This window comes from Mus caroli, unplaced genomic scaffold, assembly GCF_978045245.1.
Source record: "Mus caroli unplaced genomic scaffold, Mus_caroli_1 scaffold_5, whole genome shotgun sequence".
NCBI classification, from domain to species: domain Eukaryota; kingdom Metazoa; phylum Chordata; class Mammalia; order Rodentia; family Muridae; genus Mus; species Mus caroli.
Window position 1 is genome coordinate 99,033,309 of NW_028227260.1, and position 24,026 is coordinate 99,057,334.

The 24,026-nt window shown below is 37.1% G+C and overlaps 1 protein-coding gene across 2 annotated transcripts in view; it reads right to left on the reverse strand.

Annotated features, from left to right (window-relative positions):
- The window catches only part of Aff2 (ALF transcription elongation factor 2), a 494,279-nt gene that overhangs the window by 89,303 nt on the left and 380,950 nt on the right, over positions 1-24,026 (reverse strand). For both annotated transcript variants that reach the window (XM_021152989.3, XM_021152988.3), the window contains exons 7-8: positions 16,500-16,596; positions 484-521 (exon numbers count right to left, since the gene is read on the reverse strand). In XM_021152989.3, the coding sequence (XP_021008648.1) occupies positions 484-521; positions 16,500-16,596 (135 nt within the window). The remainder of the gene's footprint in view (positions 1-483; positions 522-16,499; positions 16,597-24,026) is intronic.

The window sequence follows — 24,026 nt, forward strand, 5'->3', positions numbered from 1 at the left end:
ACACTACATACCATTGAGTTAAATCTATTTTTATGAGCTTTTCATTAAATCCTTGATGCTAAGGTGCTGCCCTCCCCACGTGGCTTGCGATCATCTGGCACATGTTCAGGCATTTACATCTCTTTCATAGGTCCAAGGTTTGCAATTAAAAATGTAATCTTTTTAGCATGAGAAAAAACCCAAAGGCTTGAAGTAGTATGCATTGAATATGATTATAATAGTATTTGGCAGCTATTCATGATGGCACATATTAATTTATGTAAACTGTGTATACTTGGGGCATTTCCTCATCAGGGACACACGGAAAAAAATATGAGCTGGTCCTTGCTCATTGGTGGGTGATTTACCCATGTGTTTTGTTTTTGTCTTTAAATCACCATGAATAGAGATTAATGCAAAATACAAGTCATTTATGACCTTATTTTTCCCCATGCACAGAGTTCATTAAAATTAACATTTCAACTAGCCAAAATAATAACTTACTTCACAGGATTATTCTTAGGTTTTGCCTTTTCAACAGCCTGCAAATAGAGAGAAAAAAATGCAATTAGACAACATTAGCAGGCATAATCTTTGCAACTAGTAACCAAACAATAAGCAGTATTAAATTAGAAATTTTTTTTAGAAACATTAGAAGTGAATTAAACAGGCTCCCATGGATAAGCAGTGACACAGAAAACAATTTTCTTCCCCAGGGATGTAGTTACTTGTCTAAGTGCTCAGACACAGATGGCCATTGTCAGAGCACCTGGGAAAGTTCAGCAGGAGCCATGCGAGTTGGTGGGTGCACAGGCAGCTCCTCCCTTCCTCACCTTTTACTCTAACTTTACCCCAGGTGGGCCTGATTGGGTTGTAATGACAGCATTGGGGGAGGAGGGCAAAGAAATGGTTGTTCTATGGCAGGGGACCATTAACCTTAGCTTTCTTCTTGACACCCACCCACACCTGCACCACGAGAGAAAGGCAAAAAAATGTTCATTTTCAAAAGTACTTTTAGCAGTAGACATTACAAAAGGCCAAGGAATTCCCAAATACCGAGATCAATTTCCTCCCCTTGGAACCTTTAGGAAAATATACCCCAAATCTCAAAATGAGGAAATTTCTGGGCCTCATGGCCTGAGTCACCTTAGACATGGAGACTGGTTCCAGTTTATTGCTGAACTCATTGATCTGTGTACGGTCCATTTATCATTCATGAAAAGAGCTAGTGATCTTCACAGTATATTAGAAGAAACAACTCAGATCATCTGTCAACAGCTCTCTTATTTCTGTTTCCCTCTCCACAGGGATTTCATCTCCTTCGATTGTTCTGGAATTAAAATGTTGCTAAGCAACACAGCTTCGGGCACTGATGTCAGAATGGCTACAGTCTATCAAACTGTTTAAACACCTGGAGGGCCTAAGTGATGATTTTTTTTCCATATATCTATCTGTAGCATAATTATGTAATCAGAACAAGACTTGTACTCTACTAGACTCTTTCAGGCTATCAGAATAACATTTAATATAGAGAGCAAAGAAGCAGCAACTTGACCACCTTCAGGCTTGTTCAGACAGTTTTAAACAATATCCATTAGGGGACCTTGTTTGTGAATTGTGAAGTGGGTAGAGTCCACAGGAGAGGAACAGTGCTGTAGATTAGAACACCGAGGCAATCATTTTAACAGTGCTACTCTCATGCTGCACTTGACATTGTAGCTGATCACCAGTGAGATTGGATCCTCTATGCCAAGTCAATGCATTTAATAGCAGCATACAGTTCCCAACGTTCATACTTTAGTGTTGGGAATCTAAGCCCTTCTTATTTAAGTCTCAGTGTCTGTCACTATATAAAAACATCTGTTAATACTTGGGCACTTACTTTGCCTTGATAGGCAAAAATCATTTTCTTACTACCTGTGCCTGAATTTGTTTTTTGGCAAGTTCTAGAAGAAGACAGTTAAGAAATGGGCCAACAGGTGAAACCGAGGAAACAAGAACTGTCCTGGCTTCTCCAAAGTCACATCTAAAGCATATCAAGGGCATGTGAGACCATTCCTATGGCAATCCCTGTAGACAAAAGTTTCTAATACTGTTCATCATGGATTCTGTCAGGTCAGATAGACAAAAGAAGAGACAGATGCTGTCAAGAAGTGCAATGATGATCAGTAACCTTCCCTGTGGTAGTTCTATTTGGTCTATATCAGTTTGCAAAGTCCCCTCTGCCCCAGTTTCCCTCTCTTCACACTTCCTTTCCCCTCCCCTCTCCTTTCCTTCCCCTTCCACTTGCTGTCCCTTTCCTTTGTGCTCTTTCTCCCTCCCCTTGCTTTTTTCATTTCCCTTTCCTCTCACTTTCTGTCACACCTCCCTCCTTCTGTCTTCTCCAGTTTCCTGCCACCTCAAGTGTGTCTGGTAAGGAATAAGGTGTAGTAGTCAGATGAAAATGCATTACTATGGAAATCATAAAAATTCACTTTTCATAATTAGAATGCAAACAAGTCTGTCCTTGAAGCTGTAAGTAATCATAACATAATAGGCACTGTTCCAGTAGTTTCTCTTGCTTGATGTGCTAAAATGAGCATGGTACAGGCAGATGAGGTAGAAGGGAGAAATCAAACTGACAGTGCTTTGATTTGGAGACACCGTTTTTGAAAATGTCTTCTCCCTCTTGTTTCACAACTGTTAATTATACTCAGTTATTTTTCTCTGATCAGAAGAGTGTTATAGGCTGGGTTCTTCCAAACATATGCCATTATATATAGCCATTGGAAGAAAATAACTTCATTCAAATTATCTTTTCTGGATTGCTTGGATATCGACTAGAAATGTCTTATGCTTACTTAGAGGTTCATGTTTCCTTTGAAAGGAACTTACAATCATTTCAATGTCTCACAGTTAAAGCCAAATACACTCATGTCATCCTGTGTGCTCATCATGGGGATTTTCTAAACTAAATGGTGACAGGGAACCTATGTCAGATGAGATATGACTCACAATTTATATTCTTCACATTTGCTACAATTTGACTTTGTTATAGGCATACTATGGGAGATTGTAATAGTAAGAAGATGTGGGGAAATTTTAAGCATTTTGGATGCAAATTATGCACGCCTTTAAGGCATAAAAGAATTACTCTACAAAATTTACAAGGAGAAAAAAATTCTTCTTTGAAACAAGCAAATATAAAAAGGCAATCTCACATTCCAGATACTTTTGGCAGGATGTGAGACATGTAAAAGGAGGTAAATTAAAAGAAAATGACGTACTATAATTCACCAAGCATTAAGAAAGTCACAGCTAAATTTAAGTTTAAAAACATACATTAAGCTAATTTAAACTGATTGGAAAAATGAGTAGTCAATAGTTCAGTTATGTTGCTTTAATGTAAAATGTCTATTTGCTTTTAAAAACCTATACTCTTATATTGCAACATATTTTTATGACATGATATATATCTCAACAAGGAGGGCATTTTCATGTAAGGAAGAATAATGAAATAATTTGAATCTAGAATGACATGATGGGAGTTAGTGTGCTGTACAATAGTGTCCAATCTCTTGACATTGTCAATGTGCAAATGTATTAGATCTTTTTCATAGCTACCTTGAAGTACATGTAGCCCCTGGACTGTAGGTTAGACCTACCTGTTAGTAGAAGAATAAATTACTGGAAATGCTAATAAGCTAAGTTGTGGTTCTGGTTTTGCTACTTATGGTATTCGCAAGAGATTATAACTCTGAACTCCAGTTTACTCCTTTTGAGAATGAAGACAATCATTGCCACCCTTTCTATATTAGTGGCTCTTGTCAGCATTCAACATTGATGGCTGTGCTCAGAAATGTCAGTAGGCTAAGAAAATGCCTGCATAGCATTTGTGAATGCTTTCTACAAAGGAGTTGGTGAATTGAGGTGAATGGCAAGATTATTTGTGAATTTGCTAAGTAGTGGTCCGGTCCCAAAATCAACTATATGCAGTTACTGCTATGGGAATAAGAAATAGTAGTATGCTGCTGTCTCCATATCAGGAATAACTCTGAGATAAAAATAATGCCCCTGTCTAGAAAGGAGCATTAACAGAAGACTCTGGGTTACTGAGACACACCTAAAGTGAAGCAGGAGGTGGCCTTCTACCATTGTATACATATGAATCTTCCATGATTTTTAGAACTTGATGGCATAACACAGTACTTGAGGTAGGGGTGCGGGTCCCTTTCCCTTCCTTTCTTCCACTCTTTCTCTTAGTGAAGCCTAGGATGATTGATTGATCCTTCCTAATCTTTGAGCTAGACTCCTACTGCACCGCCTAGTCTGGCATCAAACAAGTGATCTCTCTGCTTCTGTCTTCCAAATGCTGTGATTACAACTTCATACCACCATACCTAGCTCACTGAATCCTCACTTTCAGGCTATCCATCCTTTAGAAATCCCTCCTTCTACAAACTCATACCACCATGGATGATCTTCACTTTCACTAACATTTTATGCAAAGCATATTGAAAAAGAACCGTATGCCAGGGAGAAGGCACTTCTTTTATTCTAAGGAGTGTTTATTATCTGAGTCATAACTCATTACCAGTATTGTACTATCCACGTTATCCTGCTAAGCAACAAATTTATTTCCTCAGGGTGGAAGATGCAGACAGGCTTACAACTGCTTATTCTTTAAATTTCCCTTCTTAAAACTAAGAAACTTTCTTCTCTATTTTCTATAGAGAAACCACGAATTGCACTAAAGCTAAAATGGATCAGGGACCATACTGTGTCACAAGAAGCACATGATGTGGAGTTCTTACCACAGAAAGGAAGAAATGAAGGGCAGTAAGTGGCTACCTAGTGAGCACCATCTACCACAGCGTACATAACATACTGAGGAAGAAAATGCTCCATGTAAGCAACTTAGAAAATTTGCTGGTCATTTTCTCCATAATGGGAAAACTTCTTCAAAATACTTTAGAGTAATTTTGACCTTGTGGTTGTGAAGAATTACAGTTCTTTTCCATTAGACCATAGAGAATTTAGAGAATTTTTGGAGGCTTTTCAGAAGGAAGGCCTGAATAGTTACATCCAGACTTGTAGTTATGCATCTTCTATAAATTATAGAAAACAAAGATAATGTGATATATCCCCTTTATGTTGAGGCTGTCAAAGTGAGCACTCAGATGGCTTGGAGATATTGTCCCAGTGGACTCATTTAATAATGATATGTACTCAGGTACTGCTTTGTTCTGAAATAAATAATACTGTTAGCCAAACCTAAAATATTACATTAGTATTTCTGTGCATAACTTTTACTTTCTCACTTACATGCTTTTCGCTGTCATTCTACAAGCATGTGTGCCTAAGTTGAATTATTATTGCTTCTCAGTAAAAAGGGAAAATTGAATCATTCAGATAATTTCAAATAACTGCACATTAGGCAATGCACCACTAAGACAGAAGATCAATAATTTTATTGGTTTTATATTTTTTATTGTTACCCCCTTTTTCTCTCTCAACTTTTCACATAGTTGTGCTGCATGACACATTTATGCCCCAACCTAGAGACATACACTGGTAAATTTCATTGATTACCTTAGTTCAGCAAAGCATGCCTTTATTGACAATTGGACTCATCAGCAAGGAATTCAGGTGGCTTCGAATCAATGCCTACAGAACTAGCTAAATCACCTGAAAAGATGTACACTGAGAACAGTTGCCCAAATATAACAATGTATTTCACTTGGATGAGTAAAATAAGAAAAGACATTGTGTCCTGGAGACTGAAGTTTTAACTAACATAAAGTATACACAGTCTGGAGGAAAGAGTAAGAAAAAATGTCACTCAACTTGTATAGAACCTGGACTCTTAGCCATTTCCTGACTTTACATCTAGGGCCTAGGAAGATGCCACTTATTACTGTACTTTTAGTGGAACCTGGAAGCAAACACGAAAGCTGTACCATATGTATAAGGAACAGGGATAGAATTTTGGAGCAAAGATAATGTAAGTTTGTGTTCTTTTGTATACTTAAAATGCTTATGCTTTTTAATCTTGCTATAAGTAAAAGCTAAACATAGAAGCCTAAGAAGGAGATAAACTCTGTTCCATACAGAACATGATCCACCACCATGTTTAAAGCTTGTCTTGAGGCTTTTCTAGCAGATGGTCAATACTTGGTGAAAGTGTAGGGTAAGAACATGTTTGACACCTATACCAACCATATTTTGCATTCAATAGTCAATAAGCATTCAGTTCAAGATGCTTGAATACTGAGTTTTGAGTATGACAGAGTGCCCTGAAGGAATACAGTCTCCATATATGTGGAAACAAATTTCTTGGTAGTTGACATAACTTCTAGGCTAATGTGCATGTGCTTTCATCCTACTATTAAACACAAGACTCTTATTAACATTGCAAAGAGGGGCTCTCAGTAGTACTTCTATCCCACTTGATGTCAGAAATAGTTTTCTGTACTTTCCTCTTCTGGCATTTACTGCCATGCTTTTTGCTTATTACCTCTTGTTATCCTGTGGTCCCTGACTTACTGTTCATTATTTCCTTATTCTTACCCAGTTTTATGCTCTTTTGCTAGAGGAATCTTTTAGAGTCCAATTTGATCATGTTACTCTCCTTTTGAGAATCCAGGATGGGGCTGTAGCTTAGAACTAAGCATATGCGAATCTGTGCTTTCGAGTCACAGCTGACTAAACAAACATTGCTCCATATCACATATCACCATCCTACCCTAATGCTTAAGACTCTGCCTATGGTCATTGCTGATTAAAAAGCTGCCCTGTGGCAGGGCTGACTTGATTCTAATTATATTTTAGTAATATGGCATCTAGTTTTCTAGTGCCTTTACAAAGATGATGTGGTAGTAGGATTGAGAACTATATGCTTTCATAAAGGCTTATTCCCTTACACTGTCCCTTATGTCAGCTAATGATTTCTTCTAAAGCTTAAATTTTGGCTTATTATAACTAAGTGGAAAATGCATTGTTATTTGTGAAGAACCATGTCTCTCAATTAAAGTCATTTTTTGATACTAATCTTCTAAGGAAGTACAGAGACACTAGGAAAGATAATCTCAATATGGTCTAGACATGTTCATTTTCCCATTAGAAGAGGCAATGGAAGTGGCACTTAGACACTCTTCTCCTGCTGTTTATGGCTTGAAAACCTCAAGTTTTCTTTCTTTCAACCAATCTGAGTCCTCTTTTCACCCATACTAAAGCAACAATCAAACAATGGCATATGGCATTTCCACAGAAGACAGTCAGTACAGTAACAGAGACTTGCTCTCTGTACCATGAGTAAGAAAAAACTCAGGCAATGTGTTTATAGTAGACAGCAGACACTCAGTGTTTCTGATTTTCCAAAGCATACATCAGTGCTCATGCTGCCAATGAAATAACTTTATCATTTGCACACTAGTGTGATCAGTTTTTCTGTTCCTCAAGGTGAAGAGGCTACATCAATTTTTAGTCCATATATTTACTGAGGGAATTGTAATCAGCTTCCATATTGGAAAGATGAGGCAACTGAAGTGAAATTTCTTTTTCATTTTCAGCTCTAACATCCTGTATTTTAACATGCATATGCATGACTCAGAGCTAAATATGGAATCTGTCTATCTCCATTAGAAAAATAATAAGCTTGAGTGTATTGGTAAATTTTTAGTGAAATGATCTAAAAACTCGTTGTAAATATATTCTTTGAGATACCAGTGTGCTTCTATACATCTGGTAAGTTCTTTTTATTTTATTTTTTTAACTCTACTGAGCCTCTTGTACTCTTAATGGCTAATGTTAGAATTGTAGTTATCTGGAATTTGTACAGCTCTGTTATATACTTAAAATGCGTACAATCTTTACTCTTGCTATAAATAGAAAAGTAAACACAGAAGTCTAAGAATGAGGTAAAGTCTCTTTCCATTCATAACATGATCGATCACCAAGTTTAAAGCTTATCTTGTGGCTTTCTTGCAGATGGTCAATACTTGGCAAGAATGTAGGGTAAGAACATGTTTGACACCTATACCAAAACCTCAATTACTTTCATTTCAAAGCCAGCATATCCATTTAAACATCTTATATCTTTAATTTGGAAATATTTTATTACTAGTATTTATGGGAGATATTCATATTTCTGTAATATAGTCTAGAATTTTGATAAAAATCAAAGCTTGGAAACTTCCCATAAACTCAGGCACATGTGGTACTTTTCCCAGAGCTTGCTTACTAATGATTCCAAGACACAACTTCCAGGCTTCACCCATGCATTGAGACAGAAGTTGGGAAGATAAAGCGTTTTAAGAAAAATAGTGCAATTGAATTCAATGGAGTACGGTGAGAGCAGAGACATGATGATCACTGCTCTTTGGCCACTTTCTTCAGCTTAGGGTCAGTGACAAAAGGACTATGGTTATGTCTCTTCCTTCTGACACTTCACTTCAGATGTGCATATAGTGATCTGTAGCTTCTCAGAGGTGGCTGATACATCTATTGCCATAAATTTGACAGAGACAAATATGTGCTGTGTTTTTGTGGATGGAAAGTCCATGATCATCTTGTCATATGTGAATGTAATCTATTCAGACACTAAATTTTTTTTTTGTTTCAGCTTGGATCTAGGACAAGCACTTTACCATCACAAATATCTAATTTAAATTTACTATGAAGAAAGTATCATGCTAATCAAAAAAGTATTGGATTTGCAAAAAAATGTCCATAGATGGACAATTTTAAAAAATATTATGGACAATAGCTAGAACATGGTCATTACTGATGATATGACAAACACACCATGTAAAATTGTTGTACTCCTATGCCTCTTTGCATGCTCAAGACATTCAATTATATAGGAATATCAAGCCAAAATATTTGGTACTAAAAATGGAAACAACATAATTACAATGAAAAAAATTCAGCATATGGGTTTCTAAATAGCCACAGACTTGCCAGAAGCATATTAAAAAATCATACTATACTAGCCTTAAGCAGTTTTTTTTTATTAATCTAGTCTCTATGCTAATACAACCAAATGGGAAACACAATCTTGGGAATATGAAAGCCAATGTTATTCTATTAACCTTGTATGTTATCCTATTTACTTTCCTGTCTTTAATGAATAAATTAAAATGTCCTGTCTTTCTCTAATTACTGGGTAGTTTTAGTATGACAATGTATGGATTTTATTCACTTACATTCTGTAACCTCAACAGCCCCAACTCTATCATTTTGTGGACATTTCAATGAAAGGCAATGACAGATAAACTGTTTACATTAAAAGACTCTATTAAAGTTATTTTGCACCCAGTTTCAACCTAATCCATCTGCTGTTTCTCTAGCTCTGACAGGCTGACCTCTCTTGCTGTGTCTGCCTTATTGATGTCATTACAGAAGAGGCCTTCCCTAGCCTTTCTGCTGATAACAAAGTAAATGGAAATGTGGTGAAACCTTTGGGAGGTAACAACTTGTTCAGCACGATGAGGGAGAACTGTGGCCACAAAACAGGAATGATTATAGCAGGAAAGAGTATCTGTTGTCACAACTAATATATTCACTACAGCATCTCAACGCCAAAAGAACCAGCGGATAGCATGAGTAAAATGCATTGCATTGCTTCACTAGCAATTTTTCTATATAAAAACAGGCTTTCAGTTTAAGTTGGTTAATGTATTAGGGAAATTCAGTATATGTGTAAGCAGCTCATGTCAAACCTGCAAGAATGCCCAGAGTTTGCACTCTTAACAATTTTGTGACATTTGAAAGTATTTAAAAAATAGCAACATAGCCAGAGGTAGCCCAGAAACAAGCAAAAGGTTCATATAAAAAACTAAAATCAAGAATCAGAATTTAAAAGCAAACTTTTATATGTGTGAGGTTGTTCTAAATCTACAAAACATGACATAAAATAATGAAGTTAGGGTTAAGACATAAGAAAATATTTTTTCTATAAAGCTGACATGTTGGAGATAGAGCTATGCCATCATATTCTAGTTTAAAAAGTACACAAGATCTCTATTAACATGCTTTGAATTGGGTATATGTTTCAGAGTATCAGGATAGTTCTTCATAACTAAAGAAATTTGGGTATGTTGGAACTACTTAGATAATATATCTAGATATTAGAATGCCTTTGTTCTCAAAGAAATTTTGAATTGTTTGGCTATTTTTTTTAGAGAAATTAAAACAAGCTAATAGCAAACTTTTTTTTTTCAGAATATAGACCAATTTGCCCCTTTGGAGAATATTTTCAAATTATATACCACATAATTTATTATAGATTATATATTTTTAAAACCCTAACAAACACACAACCCCAAGGCTTAGCTACAGTTCTTTGGCTAATCTAAGTCATTAACCGAAAATTCCAGTCATCTTAAGCGTTTTGAACTTCTAAGTGGGCTAAATGAAGTCTATGGTTTCAGTCTGATTCATATTAATAAAAAGATAATATTACTGTTAAAATGTCTTAATGGCAATTTCTAGAAGCAAATGTGTGTGTGTGTTTTGTGTATATTCTGAGGTGAGTTGGGTTATGAGAGAGCCATGTCCTTATCTGAGTAGGTTTCAGATACTGGGCATGACAGACCATCCTGCATCCAGAAGATAGCAGACTACAAGCTTGGAGCTAGGTAAGTCAAAATACTGTCAATGCTATCAATCAGTGAAATAATAAGCAGTGATTACCTGGCTCTATGAACATATACTGGGCAAGTTTTAGAGTCTGCGGCTGTACATTTGAAAAATCTTTAGAACCAGACAGATTCTAGAGTGCTTAAAACTTTAAAGATAGCAATTTTAATAATATTGTCAATACAATTCTGTTGTTTAAAAAAACAGTTGAGACTGATTAGCCTGCTTATATTGAAAGAGAAGCACAGTGTCTATATCTTTAGATCTTTTATTGAACTGCAAGCACAGCATCAATAACGGCTTCTCAGCTGTAAATGAAAATTGATTTCGGGTTTAACTCCTCATTTTCAGGGGTTCCTTTAATCCCAAGAAATGTAAGAAGACAATTTTAACAAAAAGGGAAACAGAAGGTTTAGTCCGGGCCATGCAGAGAACATGGTATGTCCCCATTCATATGCAGCTCGTCACCTTGACTGAACACCAGTGAGCTGACCACAGCACCATTGCTTGCCCTGGCTGACCAACTTGAAAATGGAAATTCAGTAAGCTTTGCAAGGGGAAGTTCAGAGGTGGAAATATATCTGTAATGTCAACACTCTCAGATGACAATTAAAAATTCTGTCAGCTGGGTGATAGACATCAAAACCATTCCATTGACATCTACCTGTTTTGTCTTTCTTTCTTTCTTTCTTTCTTTCTTTCTTTCTTTCTTTCTTTCTTTCTTTCTTTCTTTCTTTCTTTCTTTCTTTCTCTTTCTTTCTTTCTTTCTTTCTTTCTTTCTTTCTTTCTTTCTTTCTTTCAAGCACTATATTGCTACAGAAATGTTGACATAAACACTAAATACAAAGCATTGTTTATTATACTAATGCTGTTCTGGAACTTTCTAATGTTCAATATGAACTCTCAGTGGTATTTAAATCTTATTTGGAATTATTTTCTGAGGGAAACAGTGGAAATATGGCATTGCTTAAGTCTTTAAGACTATTTCTAAGGGCAGAGAAGGAGCTATTTCAGAAAAGGAAGAGACAAACTGAATTCAATATGTGTGATTCAACTGTCCATCTATATCAATTCTTGGAAGAAAAACTTCCAGAGATATGTAATTTTCTGGAGGACTTGATATAGTGTCATTGATGACCTTATTCCTGGAAGTACTGACTTAAAAGTTGTCAGGACTCAGGGGAGTTAAGGTCATCCACTCTTGACAGATATCTTTAAATGTCAATTAGGACATTTAATCTAGTTCTTAGTAAAGCCTATGGGCACCTAAGCCAAAAGAAAGAGTAATATCTATTCTCTTGTATATCTGAGAGAGAATTTCAGTTAATGCTAAATGAGCCACAAGGAAGGATAACTACATACTTGTCATACTTACAGTTTTCCGAATACTTTCTCATAGCTAAGCTTTGTCTGATCCTCACAACACTACTCTAAATTAGACAAGACTATTTTATCCTAATTTACTTGCAGGAAACCTTAGACTTCGGGATGTTTGGCAATTTCCCCAAATGTGATATAATTAGTATGTATGAAGTAGGACTTATCAGGCTTCTTCATTCCAGAAACTACATTCTTAATGATTACACTTTTAATTTCTCATGGCCAGGCACACACAGCTAATAAACATTAAGACAAGACAGATTTTTTTTTCATTCAAGTTTGCCACATGTTGGGTATTTTTCATGTGCCTAATCCAGCAGTTCTTTTTATCTTCTCATTCTTTATAAGAAAGGAAAAGTGGAGAGACCTAGCATTTCAAAGCACTCTAGACATTTTAGATAATCAGATGTAGCCATAACAATGTTATCATGTAAAGTGATGAGTACCTGTTATGCCCTAAACTTTAGTGTTAAGTTCTGTGAATATGAATTGGTCCATTTTCTTTCATTGAATATACTATGACTAGGTAGTATTGTTATCTTTATTTTATAGGAACTAGATCTTTTGCTAGAATTCATTCAGTTTGAAAGTGATAAGACTAAAGAACCCACATGGTATGCACTCACTAATAAGTGGATATTATCCCCAAAGCTCAGAATACCCAAGATACAATTCACAGACCACATGAAGCTCAAGAAGAAGGGAGATAAAAGTGTGGATGCTTTGGTCCTTCTTAGAAAGAGGAACAAAATACTCGCCTGACAAATACAGAACTGGATGCTCACAGCCATCCATTGAACTGAGCACAGGGTCCCCAATGAAGGAGCTAGAGAAAGTACTGAAGGAGCTGAAGGGGTTTGCAGCCCCATAGGAGGAACAACAATATGAACTAACCAGTACCCCAGAGTTCCCTGGGACTAAACCACGAACCAAAGAGTACACATGGTGGAACTCATGGCTCCAGCTGCGTATATAGCAGAGAATGATCTAGTCAGTCATTGGTGGGAGGAGAGGCCCTTGGTCCTGTGAAGGCTCTATGCCCTAATGTTAGGGAATGCCAAGGCCAGGAAGCAGGAGTGGGTGGGTTGGTGAGCAGGAGGAGAGAGAAGGGGATGGGTGGTTTTCGGAGGGGAAACCAGGAAAGGGGATAATATTTGAAATGTAAATAAAGAAGATATCTAAGAAAAAAAAAGAAAAAATATATGTTACAAAAAATTATGGAGACAAGGTGTGGAGCAGATTCCAAAGGAAAGGCCATCCAGAGACTGCCCCACCTGGGGATACATCCCCTATATAGTCACCAAACCCAGACACTATTATGGATGCCATGTTCATTCTGACAGGAGCATGATATAGCTGTCTGTATCTGCCAGAGCCTGACAAATACAGAGGTGGATGCTCATAGCCAAGTAGACTGAGCATGGGATCCCCATGTGGAGGAGTTAGAAAAAGGACTGAAGGAGCTGAAGGGATTTGCAACCTCATAGGAAGATCGACAATATCAACCAGCTAGATTCCCCACAGCTCCCAGGGACTAAACCACCAACCAAGGAGTACACATGGAGGGACAGATGGCTCCAGCCGCATATGTAGCGTAGGATGGTCTTTTCGGGCATCAATGGGAGGAGATGCCCTTGGTCCTGTGAAGACTCGATGCCTCAGTGTATTGACGTAGAGGAAGTAGGGAAGTAGAGAATGGGGAGGTGGGAGTGGGTGGGTGGGGGAACACCCTCATAGAAGTGGGGGAGGGCGATAGCATAAGGGGTCTCTGGGAGGGTGTAACCAGGAAAGGGTACAGCATTTGAAATGTAAATAATGAAAATATCCAATAAAAAAAGACAAAAAATACATCTTTTCGGCTTCAAGACTGTCCTCACATGTATTCTTTTAGAAGTGTCTTAGCATGGGTACACCATCTTAGAGCACTGTGAATCCATGTCAATATCCTTCAAAGTCCTGATTAAGAAGCAAACTGCATTAGGAATGTGGTGTTTCATACTCATGAAGTTGCTGGAGGTAGAATGGTCCTAATAATGAGATAAATGACTAGAGCCATATTATCTACATGGCACCGTGTTATCCAGAAGAAAACCATGCCTGTGGTTCCTTTATTAAAAGCTAACATAAAATTAAAGGGAGACCCAGTGTTTCTACTTCTTTTTCATGCCAAAAAAGAGGCAATATAAATGTCAATGAAAATAGTTGGCCTTAAGTACACTAGCAGTAAACAATAGGCAAAAGGCAGAACTGACTAAAATATCGCGAACAGATGAACAGATAAAATGTGCTTCGTCATAAGATATTATTTTGCCATAAAACTAAATAAAGTGTTACTATATGGTACAATCTGAAATAAGATAGAAACAAATCATTGTAGTAAGTAAAGAAGCTAGATATTAAAAAGGTCCTGAAGGGGTCTGCAACCCTATAGGTTGAACAAGAATATGAACTAACCAGTACCCCCAGAGCTCATATCTCTAGCTGCATCTGTAGCAAAAGACGCAGGGAAGAGAGGCCCCTTGGTATTGCAAACTTTATATGCCCCAGTACAGGTGAATGCCAGGGCCAAGAAGTGGGAGTGGGTGGGTAGGGGAGCAGAGCAGAGGCAGGGTATAGGGAACTTTCGGGATAGCATTTGAAATGTTTATAAAGAAAATATCTAATAAAATAAATAAGTATATAAAAAGTAAAAAATAAAAAGGTCCAACATTGTATCATACCATTATAGGAAATTGGCAAATGTATAAAGACAAAAAGTAGATTAATGGGTGATCTTCAGTGGCTAAGTGAATGGAGGAATGAGTATACTTCATGTGTATTGAGCTTCCATTTGGGACAATGAAAATATTTTGGAGTTGGTGATGGATATACAAGTTTGTCAGTGTACTGAATGTCACTAAACAATGATTTTATAGTTCTTCATTTTATGTTTGTATAATGTTTAAAATAATAAAAGGAAAACAGTTTTAAGTCATATATTCTTGGAAAAGAATGCTAAGCTTCATAAATCCTTAGTTCACCAAATGTTGCCATTAATGTCAAATAACTATAGCTTTCCAAGTCTCTTACCTTGTCCTCAAAATTCTCCCAACCAGCTCATCTGCAAACACTTTCAATCTTTTAAGTACTTCCTGTTCCTCAAACTCAACTATATTACTTTGCTGTGTTGTGTTTCTACCACTTCAGATCTCCTAGTCAATGAAATAACTTTAGCCTCATGAGGAAAGGCAAGTCTGGTCAGAAGGCAGCAGGCCATAGGAGCTCCCAATTTATTATTCCTGAGCATCCACATGTATTAGCATTTTATATAATATGAACAAATTATCTCAAAATTGCAGATGATTCAGCCAACGAGTCTGATGCCATTTCTTAATATATTATAAAAATAATCCTATGAATTATAAAGCAGAACTGCATTTATATATTCACATAAAGAGGAAATCAATGTGCAAAATTTACTCTCTGTTATTACTACATTCTTCTCTAAACATTTCCATTAAAATTTAAGGTTGCAGCTGTCAAAATCCATGATGTAGAATTTTTGCTTTGGTTTTGTTTTATTTACAAATGTGATGCTTTTGTTATTGGCATATTAAATGCAGAAAGCAGAAATGATAGACATTGCCAATGAAGTGTGTGTTTCACATTTATTATGCAGTCCACACTCACGTAGAAAAGGGACTGCTTGTACTTGGTAAATGCACAGCAAGCACCTCAGAAATAGCTGTGAGATTGTCTGAGTGCATATAGTACTCTTCTTGTGCTTGTTCTTGATAGACTACCAAAACTTAAAAACATGTAAGATTTATATAGCATCAAAATTGCCTTATGTACTCCATATTGTGTGGCATAATAACTAGATAAACTGTACATATAGAAAACAGTACAAGGATCACTAATATTCCATATCATTGCTGATATAGGGACTCAATAGTGCTGGTTTACTTTTTCAAACCAAGATGTCCAATCTCATCAGAGATTATTAAAGAAATCATATTACAATCATTTCTTCTGCGGAGAAAGTACTAGAAATTATTCAGAACAGAAGAAATCAAGGCCACCTGAAAGCTTTTGTTGAATGCATGATGCTGCAACATACAGGGTATTCATTCTCAGCTCCACTATGCAATGGTATGTCTGGGAGAAGAAAGACAGCGGTGACATTTACACCCAAATTAGTGCCTGGAAATGTTAAGCTTCACCCTGGAGTCACCCAATGGACATGTCACTCAAATGCAGCAAGTAGTTAAAAAGTCAGAAAGACGATGCTCTATTGTTTATTGATGAGCAGTATTTGTGTACAGAAAACACAGTGAAATTATATTGGTTTTGAAAAGCTCAGCATCTCTCTGCTGTAGCTTTAATGAAAATGGCAGTTGATTTCATCTGTTCCCAAACACTGCTCATCTTTGTTTTTTTTTTTTTTTCTGCAAAAGGAAAAGGTTGTGTTTATGAAAGCTATTCTAGTCCCTTGTGCCCCACCCACTCAAGCTCAATGCAAAGCTCTCAGCCCCTCCTACCTGGTAAAGCTCGTTGGCTGTGCACTGTGTGGTCAAGGTCTTCACAGGCTCAAGGTCATCTTCATCACTGCTCAGCTTCAAGTCATCCTCAAGCATCCTGAAGTAAATCAGAGTGGCATTTGTGTTACAAAACGTCTTGTCTAAATTATCCTCAGATTCACCTTGCAATGAGAATACAAATATTGTTACTAGAATCTGCAAAAGTATAGAGGGAACCAAGAGTCTTTCAGCTAATTAGATATTTGAGCTCTATAGTTATGTCAAAACTTCACATATCTTCTATTGCTACCTTACTCTAAATCAAGGTACAAATACATGATTTCATCATCTCCAGAGATGGCAGAAATCTATACAAAAGTATAATAAATGTACTGGTCAAGCACTACAGGGTAATGGGGGATTGCTTCTCTATAGACCAGTTATTTGACTTCTAGACAGGAAGGTGGGCAGGAACGGTAGTACTGCTAAGCTGATCTGGGAACTACTGGGAAAGACTGTTGGGGTTCTCCGGATGACAGAGGTCAAGGAAAACATCACTGCCTCTCTGTATGGGCCACACAAGATCTGGGCAAGAAATGGCAAGTAATTAACCTTTTTCTATATGTTCTATCTCTTGCTGTAAAATATGATCCCAGAGATGTAAGCCCATTTTGTGTATAAGAAGTCTTTCTTTTCTAAAGCAAGGTACTTGGAAAATATAAGAGGTCTAGATATTGGTGATGAACTAGCAATTTCAAAATTGTTTATGGGCCACACAAAGCCTTTATTTTTGCCAAGAGTATTAACTTGAATGCCATATGTCACTACTATCTTCAGGTTGGAGCTAGAACAGGATGGACAGCTTATTATCTTAAAATTCCAGTTACTTATCCTTCAATGACCAACTTGTGTTTATCTTTTAATTTATTAAATATGACATTAGACCTTATCCTCATGATGGAAGTAGAGGAAATCTCAGTTATTCTGGAACAGTTCCCATCTCCCAGGCATGCTCTGCTCCTTTTTTTTTTCTTTCCTTGATTAGCATAAAGCTTAACTCTAAAGCCAAAATTCTATCCCTCAACTCTGGAAATCATACACTGTACCCTACCATGGCTCATTCAGGCTTTTATTCTTTTATAAAAGTTTTCTAGAAATAATATTCTTAAAAAAGAATCTCTCTACTTATCAGTGAATGCATATCAAGTGACTTCTTTTGTTATTGGGTTATCCCAGATACATCCATTTGACCAATAATTTCATAAAGTCATTGTTTTTTGTTTGTTTGTTTTTGTTTTTCGAGACAGGGTTTCTCTGTATAGCTCTGGTTGTCCTGGAACTCACTTTGTAGACCAGGCTGGCCTCGAACTCTGCCTGCCTCTGCCTCCCAAGTGCTGGGATTAGAGCCGTGCACCACCACACCTGGCTAAATTCATTGTTTTTAACAGCTGACTAGTACTCCATTGTGTAAATGTACCACATTTTCTGTATCCATTCCTCTGTTGAGGGACATCTGGGTTCTTTCCAGCTTCTGGCTATTATAAATAAGGCTGCTATGAACATAGTTGAGCATGTGTCCTTATTACAAGTTGGAGCATCTTCTGGGTATATGCTTAGGAGTGGTATTGCTGGATCTTCTGGTAGTACTATGTCCAATTTTCTGCGGAACAGCCAGACTGACTTCCAGAGTGGCTGTACAAGCTTGCAATCCCACCAGCAATGGAGGAGTGTTCCTCTTTCTCCACATCCTCACCAGCATCTGCTGTCACCTGAATTTTTTTATCTTAGCTATTCTGACTGGTGTGAGGTAGAATCTCAGGGTTGTTTTGATTTGCATTTCCCTGATGATTAAGGATGTTGAACATTTTTTCAGGTGCTTCTCAGCCCTTCAATATTCCTCAGTTGAGAATTCTTTGTTTAACTCTGTAACCTATTTTTAATGGGGTTATTTGAATTTCTGGAGCTTCTTGAGCTCTTTGTATATATTGGATATTAGTCCCCTCAAATCACAAAAGAAGTCACTTGATATGCAGTCACTGATAAGTGGATATTAGCCCAGAAACTTACACTACCCAAGATACATTTTGAAAAAAAAAAAAAAAAAAAAAAGGAAAAATCCAGAAGAAGGAAAACCAATGTGTGGATACTTCATTCCTCCTTAGAATTTGGAACAAAATATCCATGGAAGAAGTTACAGAGACAAAGTTTGGAGCTAAGACGAAGGATGGATCATCCAAAGACTCCCCCACCCAGGGATCCACCCCATAATCAGCCACCAAATGCAGACACTATTGCATATAGCAGAAAGATTTTGCTGAAAGGACCCTGATATAGCTGTCTCATGTGAGGCTATGCCAGTGCCTGGCAAATACAGAAGTGGATGCCCACAGTCATCTATTAGATGGAACACAGGGCCCCTAATGAATGAGTTAGGGAAGATACACAAGGAGGTGAAGGGGTCTGAAACCCTATAGGTGTAACAGCAATACGAACTGCATATGTAGCAGAAGATAGCCTAGTCAGTCATCATTGGGAATAGAGGCAGCCTTGGTCTTACAAACTTTACATGCCCCAGTACAGGGAGCACCAGGGCCAAGTAGTGGGAGTGGGTGGGTAGGGGAGCAGTGCGGGGGCAGGGTATAGGGAACTTTCAGGATAGCATTTGAAACGTAAATAAAGAAAATATCTAAAAAATAAATAAATAAATAAATAAATAAATAAATAAATAAATAAATAAGAATCTCTCTTTCCAGAATGTGAGGAGCATCTCCTAGGATCTGAATTCTAGGTCAGGCTCTTTGATGCCTAGACTTAAGCATGTCTGCCATTCTTTCTTTGTAATATGGTGGTGGAGGAGGGGTGTTCCCTATCTCTGGCCTTCCAGAATAAGGAAGGACTGAAGGCTTCGGGCCACAGAGTCAGCTAAGCAGGTTGCATAGGGTTTCATACATATTGAAGTGACACTCATGGCATAGTTTTCCACAGTGTTTCTCTCATTCCCACCAGTCCTAAACACTCATGTGGCTGACAGGGTGCATTTGATTAACTTCCATCTTCTTTATAGCATCTTTCCAGAATGGACAGAGTCTTCCAACTTCATTTTGGAGACAAGGAAGGAAATATTCAGATAGGTGAACTACTTTCCTCCAGGTCACACAGCTAATTAGTATAACATCAACCCTAAAATTGCCATTTCTGGATTCTCCTCTGTGTTATGTATGTGTAAGAAGAAACATAAAAGGGGAAATGAGGTTTCTGATTTTATTTAGCATGAAATGTTATTTTAGAGGACTTATTCAATTGTTGGAAAAGGCTTCATGCCACGGTGGGCATGTGATAATTCTCCAAAGAAAGCATAGCTATCCTATCCCCAATGGAGACATTGAGGTCTACACAACAATGACCACAACTAATATTAAGGATGGTTGGTGAGAAGGGCAATTATCTGAGTTGGTTTTAGATAAACTAGTTTCACAGGATTTATGACTTCTGCAAATAACTAATAGCTGTTTCCAATATACTTGAGGAGAAAATATGTATCTTGACATTTCTTTTAAAGTTTTAGATTTGTGGCTCTAAACACACATCTCAGGAAATGATGACTCTATTAATTTTATGGATTATAGAATCAAATACATTTAAACTATCTGCACCTCTAATTGTAAAATTGGAAGTGTGTATGCATATGTATGGGTTAAAGTATGTTGAAGTGGTCAGCATAATGAATTACCCAAGATTCATATATTCATAGTGGCCAATTTTCTATGTCAGGTGTAATGCTCAATATTTGATCTGTGGCACAGAATTCAATGCCTACAAGAAGCTTATGATGAAAATCTGTTGCTAGTGACACTTCTTAAATGAGGTTTAAAGATGTTACAAGATGTTCTTATGACTACATAACTAGAAGCCATGGAGGCAAACTTGGGACCCAACCCATCTGCAGCCACCATTTAGGAGTACATGTTTTCCTAGAGGACACAAATTATAAAGAATGATACATTAAATTCTATCAGACACAAGAACAAAATGAACTCAAAGACTATATTAACATAAAATGACCACAGGTTAATAGGTTTGGGCACATTGTCTGAGTAATTATGATAGCTAAGGCATGTGTACATCCCTTGTTTTACATACTTTGGCTGTGCAATGTGAAGTGAATTACAACTGGAGCTAGTAGTACAGATACTTTACAAAATCATAAAATCCATTTCGGAAGATGTTAGCAATCTATGAATAAACAATGGTAATTCAGGAAATGTCTACTAGCACCTCAATGTTAGATATAGAAATGGGCTCATGATCTTTATGTTACTTTCTTCAGGGGTAGAATGAGACCTCTGGGACAGAGACCCAAATTTGGGTTATTTTACTTCCTAAAATACAGCCTATGATTTTATCATGGAAATGAAATGTTTGCAATTTATAATTCTGAAAATAGGCAGATGCTAATACAATTTTGTTCCTTAGGACTTTTAAAGAGATTGTTATTTTGAAGTTATCCTGTGCTTTCCAGTGTCTTCTATCTGCTTCTCTTAGGGATGTGGGGTAAGGGGTTGCTTTACTCAGATTTTAGACTTTAAACTAAGTTTAAGACCCACATCCTCTGGTCCATCTAACTATTTTAGGATCTTCTGATTACTTAGATTATCATTGCCATACTGAGTACCCAAGAGCTGATGGCAATCAGAGTAAGATCCTGATAGCTTTAGTTGCATCCCACAGCTGGGCTTGGGATAATCACATCGTCCAAAGAGTCATGGGATACTTTGGGACTTTTGCTTTCTCATCAAAGTCTCACTCTGTACCATCTTCTGGAATAGTAATTTGACTCCTTGTAGCTCTGTTCCTTAAAGGACTTTTCCTTTTAACAGTACAATCTTGAGGGACTATGAGCAGTTTCATATTACTCAGGGAACAGTATATTTGTCCTACCTAGTGGTCTACATTGGTTTGTAAAAGGTAGAAAAATAAAAAAGTGGTGATATTTTTTTCAGAGTATCAAGTTTGCTTTCCCAGGGTAAAGGTTTTGTGGCTTTTCCTCATATCTTATGAGAAAGAACTTTATCTAATTTCTGAGATTTTAAATTATATGTTTCCGATTCAATGATTATCTCACTGGGGTTTTTGAGCAGTCTCAGTTTGAGGACCATGTAAAATAGTAATTGGTTTGGAAATGAGTATTATGTTTTATGAAAGCCTCAAAGATCTGTCAAGTGGAGCTCTAGGGCCAAGTCCCTCATCCAAGGCTAAAAGCCTGTGTCTGCCCCAGATATTGTACCTATCATGTACATGTAGACCTGGGAAAGACTATATTCTATACCTGATGGATTGCTACAAATTGCAGAAAATAGGCATCTCCAAATATTTTGATGGCTTAGCATGAGAACAAAGCGTTGTCTCCTAGATACTGTCTAGTCCAGACCTTTCTATGTTTCTGTACTGATGAGCAAAGAACTGGTTTTTTTAATGACTGAGAGAAAAAAATCATTTCATTACACAGGAAGATTGTATAAAAATCATTTTTCAGTTTTTAGAAATAAAGTTTTATTGGCCTAAGCCATCCCCATTCATTATGTATTGGTTATGGTTGCTTACACATCATAATGGTCAGGTTGACTAGTTGCAACAGAGATGAAAACAAGTAATATTTATGATTATTGGGAAAACGTTTTCTGATCTTCCACATTAAGTCAATGTTTTCTACATTCTTAAGAAAAAAAACATTCTTCCTATATGAAGTGAAGTCTTCCCCCCAAACCTCAAATAAAATTATTTAAAATCAGGATTTCCTTAGCCTCAGAAAGAGGTGGAACAGGGTTGAAATGAATTCATGCAGTATAGTATCATATTATGGAAATAATTATGGCTTTATATGTATGGTATAGGATTTATTAAGAAAGCCCAACCTTGTTACTTAGCATCTTTGAACCTCAGTTTACTCTTTTGCTCAATGGGGAGAAAACATGTGTCTCAGAGATGTAGTTACCATATGATTAATAAATTATTTCACCTTCTTCTCCAACTCCTTCAGTGCCATCCACTGCCTCTAAAAGCCATGACCTCTTTTCTTTTATTGATCTGTCTGTCTTTCTCTCTCTCTCTCTCTCTCTCTCTCTCTCTCTCTCTCTCTCTCTCTCTCTCTCTCTCACACACACACACACACACACACACACACATTATAAATACATAAATACAAACTGCTGGGTACTTTTAGTGTTGTTCATATGGATATGTGTTTAGAGCTGACCACTTGGTATTGGATAACTGAATAGGGAGATGATCTCTGAGGAAGATTAATTCTCCTCCTCTCAGAAATCATTAATTCCCTGCGTAACTTCATCTATATGTGGGCTCTGTGAAATTTCCTCATTCATGTTGTGATGGCAACTGGCATCCTCATGTAGGTCTGTCTTGGCCAACCATATTGTTAATATTTCATAGGTGCAGCTTCATGTTATATACGGAAGACATAATCTTGCAGCAAATGTCTTGTACTTCTGTCCACACAAACATTCCACCCCATCTTGTTCAACTCTCCCTGAAACTTAGAGATTAGGGGTTGTATCATAGAAGTATCAATTGTTCTCTGTATTAGAAACAGTTGTAAATTTCTATAATAATCTTCATTTACTACAAAGAGAAGTGTCTTTGATGCAGGATGAGAACTAAACTTACCTATATTTTTAAAACATCCTAAACAAGATAGATGGCCTTCCATTATTCATTGGAATGTGCAAGTCATCTAGAAAGAATTTCTTATGCATCACATTCATCCAAGTGACATTGTCTTCATTCATACATTTAATGGGCATGGGAATTTTGGAGGAGTTTTCTTGAAACAAAGAATATAGGGTGAGAAGAAGAAAATTTTATTAAGAAAAATCTCTTAGATCAGGGTGGTTACAGGCCAGGTAATAGAGGATAGTAGTAGGTTTCTACTCTCTAATTTGAATATCTAATATCTCCTCCTTACCCTCCTTTTTGGCAATACTCCTCTCTCAGCCTCCCAAATGCTGGGTTTTAGTCATTAACCATCAGACTCAGGATAACTGCTCTTGTGCTCAGATAATATCCTCTAGGATCTTTGATTCCAGGTGCTGCACTGCTTGTAAGACTCACTTGATTCTTTGGAAACAGGCCTGAGTAGCTTTATTTTCATTGGAAAGAAAATTTCATTTGAAAAAATCCACCACTTCGGGATTGTCCTCAGACTTTCTTAGGTTTCTCAGAGCCCCCAGAGCTGATTAGAGAGAAGAAACCTTTGTGCATACCTCCAAAGTACCTCACGCTCGGAAGGTACTTCATCACTCATCTCTCCTGATCAGTTTCTAATTATTAACGGATTATGTAAAGAGCTCCTTTGTGGAGCTGGTCTGTTAATATCCACCTAACCAACTCCTCAAAACAGCTGAAGAATTTAGTTGCTGTTAAGGGCCCTACAACTCATGTCTGCTGAAAGCTGCTTCACCTAAAATTAAGCTCATTGGTGGCTGGGGCCAATACTTTAGTTGCATCGGCAAATTCAAAGCCACTGACAACTGA